Below are 18811 nucleotides of genomic sequence, written 5' to 3'. Positions count from 1 at the left end.
CAGAAAAAACCTAAAACACACCTCAAACATGTTAGTCAAATGGTTGGTGTGGGATGAATTTAGATCGTTGTAAATCCTCACAGCAACAGTCACGCTTATCAGCACTTCTACGCTGAGCTTAGTGTTCAAGAGAAACACTAAATCACCACCATATGGTGAAGGAGTTTTTAATCATCAGAGAAAGGAGAGTGTCTGTCGCTGGTCAGATCCCTCCAGAGGTGTTTGATTTGGTTTAAACTACCAGGAATTTAACCAACAAGACAAAGACAAACATGAACAATGAGCTTTCCCTGGCCATAATCCCATTTTTTTCTGATGTAGAATTATCCGGATTAGCTCCCTATCAGTCCACGCAGGCAGTCTCACTGGTGTGCATGAATTCTAGGACACGTGCACGAGAATAAGTTCTTATGGAGCAAATGTGATGTAGTCGTAGTCATAATAGTAATAATAGAAATGTGCTATTTTTGTAGCGCGCTGCTCCCTATAATTATTAAATGTAAATAATAACAATAACAACAACAATAACAACAACAACAACAATAATAATAATAATAATAATAATAATAATAATAATAATAATAATAATAATAATAATAATAATAATAATAATAATAATACAATAACAATACTACTAACAATAACAATAATAATTATAATAATAATAATGAAACCCATATTCTCATATTTGGCCATCTAGAGGACACCACTGTAATGAGACCTGATATCTGAGCAACAGAGCTTCTAAAATAAGAATCCGTGGTCAGATAAACTGTTCTTCAGAACATAAACTAAGAAGCATATTAAAATAACTACTCCCTTCTATGTAAAACTAAAATTAATGGTAATTTAATCTCAGAATATATATACACACGTAGACAATTGTTGGTACCCCTCGGTTAATGAAAGAAAAACCCACAATGGTCACAGAAATAATTTGAATCTGACAAAAGTAAAAATAAATAAAAATTCTATGAAAATTAACCAATAAAAATCAGACATTGCTTTTGAAATGTGGTTCACCAGAATTCTTTTAAAAAATTACCTCATGAAACAGGCCTGGACAAAAATGATGGTACCCTTAACTTAATATTTTGTTGCACAACCTTTTGAGGCAATCACTGCAATCAAACCATTTGTGTAACTGTCAGTGAGACTTCTGCACCTCTCAGCAGGTATTCTGGTCCACTCCTCATCAGCAGACTGCTCCAGTTGTCTCAGCTTTGAAGGGTTCCTTCTCCAGACGCCATGTTTCAGCTCCTTCCACAGATGTTCAATAGGATTTAGATCAGGGCTCATAGAGGCCACTTCAGAATAGTCCAATGTTTTCCTCTTAGCCATTCTTGGCTGTTTTTAGCTGTGTGTTTTGGCTCATTATCCTGTTGAAAGACCCATGACCTGCGACTGAGACCAAGCTTTCTGACACTGGGCAGCACATTTCTCTCTAGAATACCTTGATAGTCATGAGATTTCATTGTACCCTGCACAGATTCCAGACACCTTGTACCAGATGCAGCAAAGCAGCCCCAGAACATAACAGAACCTCCTCCATGTTCCACAGTAGGGACAGTGATCTTTTCTTCATATGCTTCATTTCTGTGTCTGTGAACACAGAGCTGATGTGCCAAAAAGTTCCAGTTTTGTCTCGTCTGTCCATAGGACATTCTCCCAGAAGCTTTGTGGCTTGTCAACATGCAGTTTGGTAAATTCCAGTCTGGCTTTTTTAGGATTTGTTTTCAACAATGGTGTCCTCCTTGGTCGTCTCCCATGAAGTCCACTTTGGTTCAAACAACGACGGATGGTGTGATCTGACACTGATGTACCTTGACCTTGGAGTTCACCTTTAATGTCTTTAGAGGTTGTTCTGGGCTCTTTTGTTACCATTTGTATTATCCATCTCTTCCATTTGTCATCAGTTTTCCTCCTGAGGCCACATCCAGGGAGGTTGGCTACAGTCCTATGGATCTCAAATTTCTGAATAATATGTGCAGCTGTAGTCACAGGAACATCAAGCTGCTTGGAGATGGTCTTCTAGCCTTTACCTTTAACATGCTGGTCTATAATTTTCTTTCTAATCTCCTGAGACAACTCTCTCCTTGGCTTCCTCTGGTCCATGTTTAGTGTGGTACACACCATGTCACCAAACAGCACAGTGACTACTGTAACCCTATAAATAGTCCGACTCACTGATTCCAAGTTTGTAGACACCTGTGATGCTAATTAGAGGACACACCTTGATTGAACATGTCCCTATGGTCACATTATTTTCAGTCTTTTCTAGGGGTACCATCATTTTTGTCCAGGCCTGTTCCATGAGTTTATTTTTTAAAATAATTCAGTTGAACCACGGTTCAAAAGCAATGTCTGATTTTCATTGGTTAATTTTCATAGAATTTTTATTTATTATTACTTTTGTCAGATTCAAATTATTTCTGTGACCATTGTGGGTTTTTCTTTCATTAACTGAGGGGTAACAAGAACTTTATCCACATGTGTGTGTATGTATATATATATATATATATATATATATATATATATATATATATATATATTATAATGAGAAAATAATAATCATTATACAAACAGCTGAATATATGAGTTTGAGTAAATTAGCTCTTCTTAACTCAGCTGAGGAGAAAACTAAATAGAGAGTTTCTGTTTTAATGCACTGTGAGATTTACAGTTAACTCTGGTTAATTTAACTCTGGTTGTTTTTTTAGCCATAAAAATCATTTTATCTGCATCATTTTGAGACGTTTTCTTCAAATCTTCCCATGTGTGGGTTAAAACATCTGACAATCAAAGCTGTTTGATTTAAAAGAACTGGGATGTGGCTGTTGCGGTTAGGGTTAGTTACTAACCCAACCTTGGGACTACGTTACTCTCAGGCTGCTTCAATGTGAGGAAGTGAGAATAAGAGTGATAAAGTGAAGTACGACTCTGGATCTACCTGGTTCCTCTCTGGTCCCTGTAGTCCAGCTCAAAGCTGTGGTCCAAGTCCCTGAAGCCATCCTGGTGCTGCTGGGACCGGGGCCCCATGGGGTACTGGTGCAGGGATGAGTTGGGCTGAGCGGTTGTATGATATCGTGGAGGCAAACTGTTGCTGGTCTCACTGCGGTAGTCGCTATCCCGGTCCTCCACAGCGCTGTCCTGGTCGTCCAGAGCTGGAACACACCACAGGCTCAATAAATCATCCCTCCTCACACATTGGAAGAATGAAATGGTGTCTACATTTTAAATGACAGCAAGAACTTTTTTTAAAAAATCCTTGCTTATTAATCATGAAAGAGGAGAGGACGTATCCTAGTTTGAATTTTCTGTATCTGGACAAACAAGCCGAGGAAGTAAACCAACTAGGCCTTTTTTTACAAAGACTGTAGGTGTTTTTTAACAATGCAATGACAAATGCAGAGCAGTAAAGGTCATGGGACAGAGACTGTGTGGGTGTCTTCACGTGCACCTGCAGTGCACGGGCCAAAAGGCAAAGCATAGAATATACAGTTTAAGAGTCTTAGTCTGAATAGAGCAGAGCTGCAGGACCTGAACACACAGAAACACAAACCTGTAGATTATGTGTTGGTTTTTAATCTCCATCAGTTATTAATCTAAATAACTGCAGAAATCAAAGGACATTCTGGAAAAGATGCACAGAAACAAAGAAAAGCTGCTGTAATCCGACATCTTTCCCATCAAAAATCTAAATAACTCCCAGGGTGGTATGTAGAACTGTAACGGGTTACTATGGTGTCATCTGCAGGTGCTTTAATCCAGGTGAGCACAGTGGCAGGGACCTCATAAAGCCACTAAACTCTGCAGCTGCAGCTCTTTTCAAATCACAGGTTGTGAATTTATTGACTGATCTGCCCTTAGATGACTGCAGGGATTTAGTCCAAGTGAAGCTTTTTCCTGCAGAATCTCTCATCTACAGAGAAATGCAGTGTATTATCTGCTATTATTAACAATAAGAGTCATGTTGAGTCTACCTGCATCAGCAGAGACTGTATAGAACAGGTGGATAGAATCACTGCGGCCTCCCATTGGTTAACGGACTACCAACCAACCAATCCTGAACCAGCTGATACCATCCAGCTGTCTGGAACTTCTGGTTTCTACCTGTCCTTAGGCAGCCCTGAAACATATTCTGTTTTATTTTCTACTTTACTCTAACAGGACCATATTTACTAAATGAACATCAGGCTGTATTCAGGAAGAGTTGGAAGCAGTGATGGACACCATAGATTTCATCAGGAAATATTTGCTGGGTCACCAGATCTACTGTAGCCTGAGGATCCCCCACTGATGACTACTAGAGAGAAAACAGGTTTTCAGTTCCCTCTCAGCATCAACTCCACTTTACAGAGACTTTGTTCGTCTTCTATTGGCAGCCTGTAGCATTCCAATATAGACCATTTCAGTTTCAGCAGATGGACAAACAAAGACAAAATATTAACAATTCATCTTTTGCTGCGTCATATAAACAAACGTCCCATGGTTGGTGAATATTTAGGTCAGGAAAACATCAAACTGTCAGACGTTGCTTTGGTCGTTAGAGAACTAAGAAATCAGAGCTCTGTTGCTGTTAGACATGGAAGCTCTGCTGCTAAATAGAAGACACTTTATCTGGAGGGTTAGCCCAAACCCTCATCCTGGAGATGAATCTGAAGTTCTACATAACTCAGTACCCTGGATTTAGCTTTTCAGACAGAATACTGACATAAATATTGGTTGAAATTGATCTTGGCAATTCTTAGGAAACAATTTCCAGTGAACCATGAGGCTGGAGGGGACGGCAGAGGTTCATTTTTTCTGAGATATATCGATAATGTGAGAGGTTAATGATGAACTGATTCTATTGATATCTCCCAGTAAAGTAGAAGGACAAATATATTCTTCAGCAAAGACTGCCACCTGTCTTCTCTGAGATGGAACTGCAGATTACAGCCTTCTCCCATCATTTATCGGACTTTAAGGACTATTTATCTGTGGTTTATCGGTCCTGTTCAACATTTATGGAGATCAGTTTATTACTGACTTCAGTCTTTCCTACATCACTGCACTATTTAAAAGTGAGAATAATGTGTATTTGACGAATTCTCCTGTCTTTTTTCCAGAATGTGTGTTAAACTGATAAATGTAAAGAATAATTATATGTATTTTATTTTAAAAAATATCTGACATCAGCACAGAGGAAGAAACAGGAAGAAAACGACAGGAAGTAAAAAGGCCAAAAGGGAATAAAGGAAAACTGAGGAAAATCAGGTGTGATCATGAAATAATGCCGTTAAATGCAGGGAAGTCCACAGATTCGATGTTACTGGGGGATGAGAGGCATTAAGGCATGCAGAGGGGTGGCCAGGGGAGAATTCATTAAAGCGTGTTACATACTCAGGGGGTCTGCCCATCCGAAATAGTTGCCTGGTGAAAGTGTTAAAGTGAGAGGAAGAAGAGGAGGCAGGGTTTGAGCAAACAAACAGAAAAAGTGTGAAAGTGCTGCACTAGTGGAGGGAACCCATCAGTAGAACACAAACAGTAGATTTAACATGAAAACAGGCTGTTAGGATGAAAACTATCAGTAACATCCATTTTTAACCATGAAAGGCCAAAGAAGTGAACAGAACTAAAGCAGGGAGGAGAATTAGCGCCATCTAGAGGCTGAGAGGAGGAAACCACTCACAGCACTGGGAGGCTACGAATGGAAGAGGGCGACTCTGAGCATCATCCTGAGGAGGAAACAGAGAAAAACAAAGAGCTTATTTTACATTATTCCTCTTATTAGTCACTCACATGTTGGACTCCATCAGATTTAACAATAAAAACTAGTTTCACTTCACTGTCATCAGCACAAGAAGCTTTAAGCAGGGATAAGAAAACATTTTTATTGGCTTCATTCAGAACAGATGTGATGAAAAGGCGTCACCTCGTCTAGCATCCCCATGGTGTTGATGCGCTCCAGCTTTCCTGTCCAGTACTGCGCCTCATCATCTGGGATATCTGGAAACAATCATACGTGTTTCTGCCATCATCATACATTCATGCCTGTTTAATTTCTCATGAGCTGCAAGGGAATGAAGACATGGAAATGGTCTGACAATGAAAACAAATGTAAAGGTAGATTATTCCAGGCTGGAGGTCCTAAAGTAGGACACAGTAAATGCATTATTGATCTATTATTGTCCCAACCTCTCCAACCACATCCAAACACTCCAGACACTGTTACATCCTGCACCACATCAGCTGCTCTCACCGTGACCACTATTAAAGGGATGCACATTAAAGGCTATGAGCACAAAGGCCAGGGCTTCAAAGACACGCCAACCCACGGCTTTAATGACCACAGTCATATGAAAGGTCTGGAAACAGAAAGAGGCCGACTCTCTCCTGCTTCAACTTTAATGCTTCTGGATCACACAACTACAGATAAAAATGTTCTGAATAAACTGAGGTTACAGACACACAGGGACAGTTTTATCCTCCAATCTTAAAGACATTAGAAATAAATAAGATTCTTTACATGAATTAACTCATCCTGCTAACTCTGAATGGGATTTTTATATTGAAAACCTGGTGATTATATATTAATCTGGCAAATTCAAGTGACAAACGACAGAATATTAGATTTCTGTTCACAGTAACCAAAGACACAAAGCTAATGCTGCTCCATGTCTGCTAATGTTTTCTGCACCAAAAAGTCTTCTAAATGCAGCTTTAACTGAGTTTGTATTCAAATGATGCAACTGATTCAGGAGACAGTGAATAAATACCTACTGGACCTACATTTAATACTACCTTCTTCCTCAAGCATTCTAATGGATTCTTAATCCTCACAATGGGATGATTTGGGAAAGACAGAATTATATTTACAGAACTAAGAGCATAAAGGAAGACCTACTACTGAGGAGTGTGGTGGACTGATCATCTCCAGATGGAGGACATCTAACAAACATCTAAATGTGCTTCTAGAATATCAGCATCCGTCTTCACATCCTGCAGTCAGATAATGATCTGTATCCTTCAATTAGGATAAATACAGCAGACTAACCACTCATATGGTTTATTTCTACTCATGCTTGCATAAGACCAGAGGACTCCACCATGACATCAGGTTCTTACATCCCCCTAGGCGGGACATTTCTTCCCGTGTCGCCTCACAAATTGACCGCTGACATTTCACCAGGAACCCTCTGTGGCCCTTTAGAAACTCATGGACCGATGTTTGATTTGCTCTAACCAGAACCACCGCTGTCCTCTCCTCTAATGCACCCACTGAGGCGACAGCTAGAAAACATCTTGCATAAGCACCTGAACTTTTCAGTTTATCGATCTAAAATCTACTGGAAGTAGGATTTTCTGACTGACGTCTCACCGAAAGGCAGCTCAAAGCGAGTATCCAGCAGGACCCGGTGAGGCGTCGGGTTCTTGGTGCCGCAGATCTCGTCTTCCTTCATCAGGACCTCTGCATCCAGGAAGATCCACTCACCTGAGCCCTCCTGCAATTCAACCAGAATATTTACCTGCAGACAGGTGGAAGCTTCTCCATGCCAACATTTCAAGTGGTTTTATTAGTGTTACTGCTAGTTTTAGTCAGTATTGGTCCCATTTTAAACCAACAGTCTGTACAACAAACTGTAACTAAAAGAAAGAAAAGCAAAAGCAAAAATCCTGTCCCGTTTCTGACTCACTTGTGGTTTTATATTATATTAGTTTGTATTGTTTATTTGAATATGTTTTAACTCTGTTTCCTTTATGGTGACCTTCAGTGTTCTGAAAGACACCTATAAATAAAATGTATTATTATTATTATTTCTATATTATAAATCAGAACTGAAGACTCATTTTGATTTTGCTTTTTTCCTTATTCCAGATCATTGCCATGTCCACATCTAGCTTCTTTAATCACACTGTGTTCTGCATTTATTAATCCTCTTCTTGCAAACCTTTCTTCTGACTTTGTTTTTATAGTTTCATCTTTGTCCGTACTTCATCCATGTCTAACCTCCAGATCTGATCTGCAGATAGAAGTCCACCAACCTCCAAGTGTTTCTAGTTCTGTTTGTTTCTGCCGTCCTTTCCTCTCCCGTTTATTCTCAGTAACCGGTCCAGACAGATGATAATAATGATAATAATGATAATGATAATAATAATAATAATAATAATAATAATAATAATAATAATAATAATAATAATAATAATAATAATAATAATAATATTTTTTAAAGTATTTATAAAGTGCTGTACATAGAGATAAATGGAGGATCTCCCTGAGCCTGGTTCTGCTGGAGAAGGTAGTTCTTCCTCAGAGGGAATCTTTAGTTTTCTTGGGTTGGTCTTTAAAACTCTGCAGGGTCTGAACCTGACTATTTAAACTGGTAAATTAGTAACTACCTTATTTTTCTATTGGAGAGCACTTTGGGTAAACATCTGCTGTTTTAAGTTAACTGTAGAAGGTACTTAGTGTGTCTAAAAGCCCTCCATTCTGCCCTACATGGTTCTAGTGGACATTAATACTAACCTCTGATGACTGAGGGATGCTCTTGAGGGGAATCCAGGCCGTCCCCAGCATGGTGTCCCAGATGAGACCTTTGTTCCAGACCTCCACGATGAGGCCGAGGTCCAGCCGGTTGATCTCACTGAGGAAAACCAAGAATTCAGGTATAAAGAAATGTCATTAAACCCTCCCTGATGAATGAGGTGGAGAATGTTGGTGGATCAAACAGTGAAACAATAACTGTAGAGTTTACAGCTTTGTTATCAGGTTGTGTTTAGCTTTACAACATGACATTCAATGAAGCAAACATGTCTCCATAATTACTGTCAGGCACTCCCTAGCCTGAAAACAAAAGCTGCTTCCTGTCTTTGTGGTGCAGTAGCTGTCATCCTCCATTCATTCTATTCAGAGGCTCAGAAACAGCTTGATGACAGCAATAAAATGGAAAAGGAGCTGCATGAGGAGCATTAGCATATTCTCATCTGTGACAGTTTGCAACTATTGACAGCCAGACAAAAGGAATAGGAGAAAAAAGATAATCAAAGAGAGCAGATAACTGATGGAGGTGAGGGGAGGAGGTCCAGGTGCCCAGATAAAAGCTTCCAGATCATTCCTACAACCTGACGGAATAAACAGGTGATGGAGCAACAATCCAACTGTGGTTAATTTTAACACGAGACGTGTTCATGTTGATATTTAGATTGTTTTTCAATTATGTTCCATGGTTTTCTAAAAATACCCTAAAATGCTGTAAATCGTGTTTCCTGACTGACCAGAACCAACCTGCAGACGTCCACCTGAACATACAGGAAGATCTTAGTCCTGATTTCTACTGTAAACAACTGTATGTGAATCAGAAACACATGAAGCTCAATTAGAGGCTTCAATGTTCATTTCCAGAATAACACAGTAGATCAGGTGTATCACACACAGATCAATATTATGATAAATACTAATTACAGGCAATTCTTCTCATTGATGACCATTTAGTGCATCAAACACATGAAGACAGATGTTGAACCTTCTATATCTATACGTCATTAGAAAAAAGCAATACAGCTGTCAGATTTACACATTTTGGTCCAAGTCTGTCCACAGGAAAATATGTTTTGGGAAACATACTTTTCACTTCCTTGCTAAGAGCTAAATGACAAAACCAATCCCACTTTGACATCCACTAAATTTGAAAATAAATATGACTTTAGCTGGCAGAGAGCAGCAGAAAAACTCTAAATGATTAGAGTTAGATTATTAGACTAACCCTCTCCCATCATAATCCACCTCTAACTGCCTCTGAAGCTTCACGTCATGTCTGGTTGGATTAATCAGGTAAAAACTAACAGGCAGAGAGTGAAGAAACATGGAAACTGAGGAAAAGTGTCTTTTTATTTAGTTTCTCTGTCAGGACGCTTCTATCCAACTATAACCTGAATGATTCCCAAAGTATTAAACTGTTCCTTTATTCTGAAACCTCTGTTACTTCATGAAGCGCAACAATAGGAATAAACAAAAATAATAAATATCCGTCTGCCTGTATAAACTACGTGCATTAGCTATATTTTAAAAACGTTTATCTGAAAAATGTCAAAGGATCAATTAGTTTTTCACATTTTCACATTAAAATATCAGTTAAATGAGCAGCTGCATGAATCTGTATTTAACAAAGTGGTGTCAACATTAATTCAAAGAATTCATCCAGTTTAACCTTTCATTATATAGTTTTTACTTTTAGCGTATCTAAATGTTCAGCTGAATCAGCTACGAGCCAATAACTTAAATTCTGAATTAGAAAATGTCTGATTCTTGTGTTTAGATCTTCCTGGAGCTGCGTCTTTCTGTTGGATTACATGTAGCTGAACCATCATTATTGTGTAGGAGGATGAAGGTCTGGAAAAACAAACAGCGCTCCAATGAGAGAGTTCACAAAAGACAAACAATGCCACACATGCAGCGACATGTCAGCTCCTGGTCGCCATAGATACCTTTCAGGTGAAAATTAAACCAATGAATTAGGAGGAGGAAATGAAGAACAGCTGCTGGATGAACACTTCCTTAGAAGGAGAAGTCCAGTTAGAGAAGCAGGAACTGAAAGATGTTCTACCGAACAGTTTTACAGTTTTACAGCTCTCAGTGATCATAAACTCCACTCCAGCAACATGTCCAAGCCGGAAGAATGCTCATAAATGATGGATTTTAGAGGTAAACTGTGTGTTTGTGCTGAATAACTTACAACATGAAGTCCTGTTCCCAGCAGGGCTGGTCCCCTCGCACCGTGATGGTCGTACTTTTAACATTCTGCACCTTCAGCGTCACGTAGGTGTTGAACTTATCTGAAACAAAAGGAGACTGTAGTTAATATTCTAGGAGGTCAGACATGGAGAGGAGGCAGAATGATCTACAGAACTGTAACAGAAAATCAACATAAATAGGAGAGAAAGAGGAGAAGATACGGGAATGGTCCAGAGATAATCAGAATCAGAGCAGCATATCAAGGCTCATACAGAACTAACAGGATGGTTCTACTTCAGCTTTATGTGGATGAAAAGACATCAGAGAACCAGAGAGACTGAAACAGATAAACCTCCTCCCCCCGAAGACTATGTAGAGCCAAACCAGACCAGACCAGACCAGACCAGATCAGACCAGACCAGACCAGACCCCGTTATTCACCAGTGAGTCTCCTACAGAATAAACTGCCTGATCTCTCTGCTGCTCTGGGAGTTTTTCTCCTGACTAAACCTGTAGTGAGGACGAATGTCTGATGATGTAATGAAGCTCCTTCTGACCCGCTCTACTGCAGAAAGGTCTCTGTCAGTCTGATACCATCACTTCATACAATCACAGGGTGGAGTATGAATGAATTTTCCAATTTGATGTAAACACTAGAAACCAGAACAGGAGATTTTACTGGTAAATAAACTCCTGAAACTCTGTCGGTCTGGAGACCACGTTCACACCCAGAAGATTCAAACAGCAGAGTCCCAACAAACGTCTGGAGGAGGTGGAGGAGGGTAGATCAGGGGTGGGCAATTAATCTTCATATGGGGCCACAGTAGAATCTCTGACAGTTGTTAAGGGCCAGACCAATACACTTACAGCTCTGCTCAATATATATCTCAATAAAAACAGTAAATGAAACATTACAATGATACAATAAAAATGTGGAACACAGAACACAACTATTTAATGAAAGATTTTGTTTTTTCATTTAAACTATGATTGCTGCCTATTGAGTTGTAGATATTTTTGATCGTGTGACTTCCTTCAGTGTGGGCATGTGGGTGAGAATGTTGCCCTCCAAGTGGCTTGAGAGAAACTTCAGCTTTCTCATAAAAGCGATCACCAGGCTGTACAGTTCATGTGTAAAGAGGCCCTTGCCTTGCAGCTTGGTGTTTAGTTCATTCATTAGTGCAGTCACATCAACAGCAAAAGCAAGGTCTGCCATCCACAGTCTGCATCTGAGAGCTCGGTGATGTCCTGCCTGTCTTCTCACTAAACTCTTGAATCTCTGCTCTCAGATCCCAAACTCGTTTAAGCACCTTGTCCAGGCTGATCCATCTGACAGCTGTCTGGTAACCAAGGTCACCATGTTCACTCTCATCTCCTCCACAAAGACAACAAACTGTCTGTAATTCAATGCTCTTGCCCTGATGAAGTTAACTACTTTAGCTACAACATCAGTCACGTGGTTGATTTTTAGCACTGACTTACACACCACCTCCTGATGTATAATACAATGCAAAAATATCAGTTTCTGTTCTGGGTTTATTTCAGTCATTTTATCTTGCATCCGTTTCAAAAGTCCAACATTTTTCCCTGTCAAATTTGGACAGCCATCAGTTGTAACACCAACCAAATTCTCCCATTTCAGTCCCAGCTTGTTCATGCATGTATTTAACTCAGTGAATAAATCTTTCCCCGTCGTGGTTCCTTTCATTGGCTGAACAGCTGCCAGCTCCTCCGTCATCTCAAAGGTTTTTGTTAGTCCACGTACAAAGATGAGTAACTGGGCTGTGTCACGGACATCACAGCTCTCGTCCAGAGCCAAGGACAAAACATCTAAATCGTCCACTTTGTTGTGCAGCTGAAACTCCAGATTTTCGGCGATGCTCTCCACCCGCCTCGTTACGGTTCGCCTGGAAAGGGCCACATTAACGAGCGCTTCTTTCTTCTCAGGGCATATAAACGCTGCAGAGTCCACCAGACTTTCTTTTATAAACTCTCCATCAGAGAATGGCTTCCTGACATCCCTTTATGTGTGAGCTTTGGTAAAAAATCCTTGCTGCTTTAGCAGCTTAGCAGCAAACCTTCAGATATCCTCCCCGCTCTGCATCAGTCAAATGTTTGTACTTCTCCGCATGTTTGGTCTCTGTCAATTCAGATTATAATCCTTGAGCACCGCAATCTGTTCTCCACTACCTAACACACAGATTTACCTCTGACTGCAGGGAAGGAATACTTGGAAGTCCGTGCTTTGTTAAAAACTCTGCATTCGGAATCAATTTTTCTTTTTTTACCGTTAGCTGACATCTTTCCGGGCTGAAGCTGACCAACAAACCAATCAGCGCATAAACCTCATGCTATGTGTGGAAAGCACGGACAAAAAAACGTAAAGTCGTGCGTGACCTTATGGCCTAAGGTCACACGCAAAAAAACGGTAACTTAGCAGATCTTTGAAAATAAAAGCAGTTCAGGCATATTGCTTCCATGTATTGTGATGATATAGATTTGAATTGACTTTCAATATTTTCCAATGACCTCATACAGGCCAGAGTCATCCGGTGGGCCGGATGTGGCCCGCGGGCCGTACGATGCCCAGGTCTGGGGTAGACTATGTTCACACCCAGCAGATTCAGACAGCAGAGTCCCAACAAACATCTGCAGCAACTGTCAGCTGGTGGGGGAGGAGGAGGATTAAACCAGCAGCTTTACATTTCCTGCAGTAGGGCAGCGTTAACACGTGCTCCTGATGAGCTCTGCTGAAGGAGTTACAGTTCTGAACCACTGGTGGTCCTCTTGAACCTGAACCCAACTGGAGGAGGTTGAGAGCTGGATGGAGGAGGAGGAGGAGTAAAACATTTAGAGATGTGGAATGTGGGTTCTGTGACACATTTTTAAAAATGATAAAATAATTTTCAGTCCCTTTATATTGAAAGCAGCATGGATCATGATTCAGGACATTTTCAGGGTCAACAGTGGGTAACCTGTAGATACATTAATAAATGAAGATACATCATCGCTATGATGTCATACTGACAGATTTAACATCACTGAGCACAAACACCTGAGATTGCTCAGGTGTTTGTGCAGATTTTTAGATTTGAGAAAAGCATTTGACACTGTAAATCATATCATTCTTCTGCCTAAATTAACTGATTTTAACTTCTCCTTGGATGCTATTCGGTGGATAAAATCTTATTTAGAATTCAGGAAACAGTGTGTTTGCATTAATGGTGTCAAATCAACTTTTCTAGACGTCCCTGTTGGATTACCTCAGGGCTCTGTACTTGGTCCTCCGTTATTCTCCATGTGTATTAATGACTTGCTAAATTCATGTGCTAACGTGGAATTTCAAATGTACGCTGATGACGCCGTTATCCTCACCAGTGTCAAGACTACTCAAGAAGTATCCTCTATTCTTATTTCAGCTCTGGTTCCTGTAAATGAATGGCTTTTTAAATCATGCCTGCTACTGAATTCATCTAAAACTGTTTGTATGATGTTTACCAAGCAACCATCACACATCAAACATTCAGGAGTCTTTTTGGGAGGACAGGAACTAGAAATTGTCCCTGAATTCAAATATCTTGGTGTGACTCTTGACTCCACCCTGTGTTTCAAGAGTCACATTAAAAGAATATCTAATATAGCGAAATTCAACCTGAACAATTTTAGACAAATTAGACCTTTTATAACACTTGGTGCTGCAAGAATGTTTCTACATTCCATGATATGATCACACATTGAACACTGCATCACATGTTGGTTGCCAACAGGTGTAAATACATGCAAGATCATAGAATCACTTTATAAAAAAATCGTTAAAAGTATTCGATAGAAAACAAATGTCATATCATGTCTGTAATATCGTAGAGAGGCACAACCTATTGAGCTTTGAGAACTTTAAAATTTTAAATGTGCTTGTTTGATCTACAAGGTGTTCCATGGACTCGCCTCACTTCCCATGTCTGACTAACTTAAAAGAAGGACTCTTAGCGGTCTGAGGACCAGGGCCTCCTCTAGAGTGGACTGGGAGGTCCCACACAGAAAAACAGCCTTTGGACAAAACGCTCTTTCTGTGAAGCCAGTAAGTTCTGGAACAGTCTTCCACTCTCCATAAGGGAGTGTCCCACATTAGTAACTTTCAAATCTCACCTTAAACAGTGGCTGAAAGTGCACCAATCCTGTGACCATTGACCTATAACTTCTTTGTGTACACTTTGTAATGTCCTTTTATTGCGATCTACTGACCTTTTATTGTGAACTATTGTCTTTTTATTGTGACCTATTGTCCTATGTTTTCTTGTATGTTTCACTGTTATGTTTTCTTTGTGTACTTCTTGCAATGGGCTTCTATTGTGACTTATTGTTTTATGTATTACTGTTATGTCTTGTTTATCTTAAGGATTGCGGATGTAAATTAGCATTGTGCTATAATCTGGCGTATTTAGGCCCATTTCTGAATAAATGGGCGTTCATTAATGTGCACTGTCCCTACCTAATAAAGAAATAAATAAATAGCTGGACGTGATGAAGGAACAACTGGGTCTCAATCTGACCAAAATTAATACTAAATTAATTTTATTGTAAATTCAAAATTTCTTCTCAATCAGGTATGAAAGTTGAACCAAAATAACTTCCTTTTGATTTAATTTAGGTAGTTCATATTATAAAGTCTCCATAGGGTTGTTCTGTTTTACTGAGACATGGAACTACAGCCAGTTAAAATAAATCCTCCTGCTGACGTGTGCTTTATTATTTACTGTGAACTTAGAGACGGGGCTCGTCCTGACAGATTCGATCTGATCTACGAGTCTAAAACTGAAGATTTTAAATCAACAGCAGGATAGTATATAACAGAGAACATTCCAAGCTTTTATCTTTAGTAGTTCCTGAGATGTTGTTGTTCAAAAACAGCCTCAAACTTCAATGAAAGGAGTCAACAGATTATTTATAATACCCAGAGTTTATGAAAATAAAGTCTGGAGCAAATGAGCGATGGTAGGACAGAAAACCTCTGATGATGGGAGAGGGAATTATTTCAACAAACACAGACATCTGAAACTGAACACAGTTTCCCTAAAGAACTGAACATTTAGTACTTCTATCTACTGATCTACACTGAACCACTTTAGGAATATCAGACAGAAACAACAGTTACAGACTGCAATGGAACAGCGATGACTCATAGAATCACACAGAAACCAAAATAAGACAAACAGTCTGTTGATATGAAATATTATAGTCTGACAGTAAACTCTGGTGTTGGACTCTTTGTACAGAAAACACACTCAGAGCACACGCACACATACACGCGCACATGCACACACGCGCACACACACACACCTGTCTGTGGGAAACCACACCAAGCAATCAGCTGTTCCTCTACAGACCAATCACCGGACGGCACTAAGCAAAGATTTTCCTGGTTGCCCCGGCAACACACCCTAACATTTATCCAGCAGCCAGATAAGTAAACTCAGCTCTGAAACAGACAGTAATCCGCTGGAGGATTGGTCCAATGAAACAACCAGACAGTAAACAGCTGGTGAATCGGTCCAATGCTCCACTGAAACACAGCATAATCAGAGATATTTCAGCTCTGAACCTAAACGCTGGACAGGAAAACCCACAGACATCCTGAAGCCTCCTCTACCTGCAGATCTGTGACTGACAGCAAACAAACCTAATTAGTGTTTTTACAAAACACAGGCTGTATTAGAAGGAGCCTGGGGGATGCTGAAGCCTTTCCCTAATCAGATACGGAAGCCTTGTGCCACACTTGGGCCAGCTCCCATGAATAGCAGAGATAAGGAAGAGGATGTATGGATTAGATCAGAGCCACTTAGTGGGCCCTTTACAGCATGGAGGGTCTGACTGAGGAGGAGGAAACAGTCATAACTGGCTGGAAAAACTCAAAGATGTGTCTGAACCCTGGACCTGACAACATGTGGAGGCCAGCACTAACATAATAAAATCATTCTTTATGTAAACACATGACAGTCATAATATTAACTACAGATAAATTAATTAGGCTGATAAATCAGTTTTAATTAATACAGATGTATTGATAATGGTGTATATACAGGCTTTAATTAGAGTATATATACTGATAATGGTGTACATACAAGCTGATAAGTAACAGGAACTGCAAAACAGAAATGCCTCAATGATTGGTCACCTTGTGAAATGTCCTGTTTCTTAGTCACAAAACAAACACTTCTACATGACTCATATCAAGATAATTAGCTTTAATCTTTGGGGAAAAAAATTAGACAAGATGTTTTTAGATTCTTCAAGCTCCCATACAGGTGCTGCGGCTACAGCAGAAAATAACACAAAAAACTTGCAGGACAAAGGACAAAACCAAAATGAAACATTTCAGGTGAAAATCAACTACAAGTGCAGTTATATTTAGATTTGTTTTATCAGTACCATCACTAGCTTCCAGTATAAACTACAAGTGGAGCTATATTTAAGCTTGTTTTACCAGAACCACCATTAGATCACCAGTATAAGATAAGTCCTTTATTTCTCCCCATGCCAGGGGAAATTCACATTGTTACAGCAGCTTATGTAGCAATAGACGTAGTAATAGAAATAAAATAATAATAGAACAGTAGTAATAATATTTACAATATGTACAGGGATGAGAAATGAGGATGAAATAGTACAGTAATGACACACTGTAGGACAATGCAGTATAAAGTGGCTTAAAAAAACAAGTTTAAAAAGTGTAAAGATGTAGCAGTGCAATAATGTCTGTGCAAATTTTATGGTTTGGGATGATATGATATGAGTCCAGTTTATGTTAACATCAGCCAGTGATGCTGATGTTGTAAAGTCTTACAGCAGATGGAATGAAGGACCTGTGATAGCGCTCCTTCTTGCAGGGTGGATGTCTCAGTCTGCTGCTGAAGGAGCTGCTTAAAGACCCCACAGTGTCATGCAGTGGGTGAGAGGGATTGTCCATGATGGATGTGAGCTTTGCCAACATCCTCCTCTCACCCACCTCCTCTATGGAGTCCAGGGAACAGTCCAGGACAGAACCTCCTCCTGACCTTCTGTTTAGTCTCTTTCTGTCCCTTTCAGTGCTCCCTGCTCCCCAGCAGACCACTGCATAGAAGATAGCAGACGCTACCACAGAGTCGTAGAATGTCCTGAGCAGAGTCCTGCACACTCCAAAGGACCTCAGTCTCCTCAGCAGGTGGAGACGACTTTGGTCCTTCTTGTACAGAACCTCTGTATTGTGTGTCCAGTCCAGTTTATTATTGAGGTGAACACCCAGGTATTTGTATGTGTCCACCATCTCAATGTCCAAACCCTGGATGTTCACCGGTGCAGTCTGGGGTGTCCTCCTCCTGCTGAAGTCCACGATCATCTCCTTCGTCTTACTGGCGTTGAGCTGCAGATGGTTTAGCCCACATCAGTCCACAAAGTCAGAGATGACCGTCCTGTACTTCCTCTCGTCCCCCTCAGATACCTGACAATGGCTGTATCATCGGAGAACTTCTGGAGGTGACAGCTCCCAGAGTTGTAGTGGAAGTCCGATGTGTCCAGGGTGAAGAGAAAGGAGGACAGACTGTCCTCTGTGGACCTCCATGCTGCTGACTACCACATCAGACACACAGTCCTGAAGCCTCACGTACTGTGGTCTGTTGGTGAGGTAGTCGATGGTCCAAGCAGCCAGGTGACAGTCTACTCCTGCTCCTTCAAGCTTCACCCTGAGCAGAGAAGGCTGGATTGTGTTGAAAGCACTGGAGAAGTCAAAGAACATGACCCTCACAGTGCTGCTGGGGTTCTCCAGGTGAGTCAGTGATCTGTGCAGCAGGTAGACCACTGCATCATCCACTCCAATGTTCGGTTGGTAGGCGAACTGCAGTGGATCCAGATACTGGCTCACCTGGGGACGGAGGTTCCTGAGGACGATCCTCTCCATGGTCTTCATCAGGTGAGAAGTGAGGGCCACAGGTCTGAAGTGGTTAGGCTCCCTGGGGTTCCTGGTCTTAGAGACAGGAACCAGGCAGGAAGTCTTCCATAACAGAGGAACCCTCTCCAGACTCAGGCTCAGGTTAAAGATGTGCAGCAGCACCTGACAGAGTTGGT

General features: G+C 40.5%; 1 protein-coding gene across 11 annotated transcripts in view; it reads right to left on the bottom strand.

Annotated features, from left to right (window-relative positions):
• LOC111573549 (protein unc-13 homolog B-like) overlaps nt 1–18811 on the bottom strand; it is an 81660-nt gene that overhangs the window by 46671 nt on the left and 16178 nt on the right. For 9 of the 11 annotated variants that reach the window (XM_055019142.1, XM_055019138.1, XM_055019135.1 and 6 more), the window contains exons 3-9: nt 10716–10815; nt 8510–8627; nt 7364–7487; nt 5918–5991; nt 5675–5720; nt 5386–5415; nt 2951–3164 (exon numbers count right to left, since the gene is read on the bottom strand). In XM_055019142.1, coding sequence (XP_054875117.1) covers nt 2951–3164; nt 5386–5415; nt 5675–5720; nt 5918–5991; nt 7364–7487; nt 8510–8627; nt 10716–10815 — 706 coding nt within the window. The remainder of the gene's footprint in view (nt 1–2950; nt 3165–5385; nt 5416–5674; nt 5721–5917; nt 5992–7363; nt 7488–8509; nt 8628–10715; nt 10816–18811) is intronic. The other 2 variants (XM_055019137.1, XM_055019145.1) reach the window with 1 other exon arrangement.

This window comes from Amphiprion ocellaris, chromosome 17 (genome assembly GCF_022539595.1).
Source record: "Amphiprion ocellaris isolate individual 3 ecotype Okinawa chromosome 17, ASM2253959v1, whole genome shotgun sequence".
NCBI classification, from domain to species: Eukaryota; Metazoa; Chordata; class Actinopteri; family Pomacentridae; genus Amphiprion; species Amphiprion ocellaris.
Note: the sequence above shows the minus strand (reverse complement) of the source record. Positions and strands in the feature narration are given on the sequence as shown.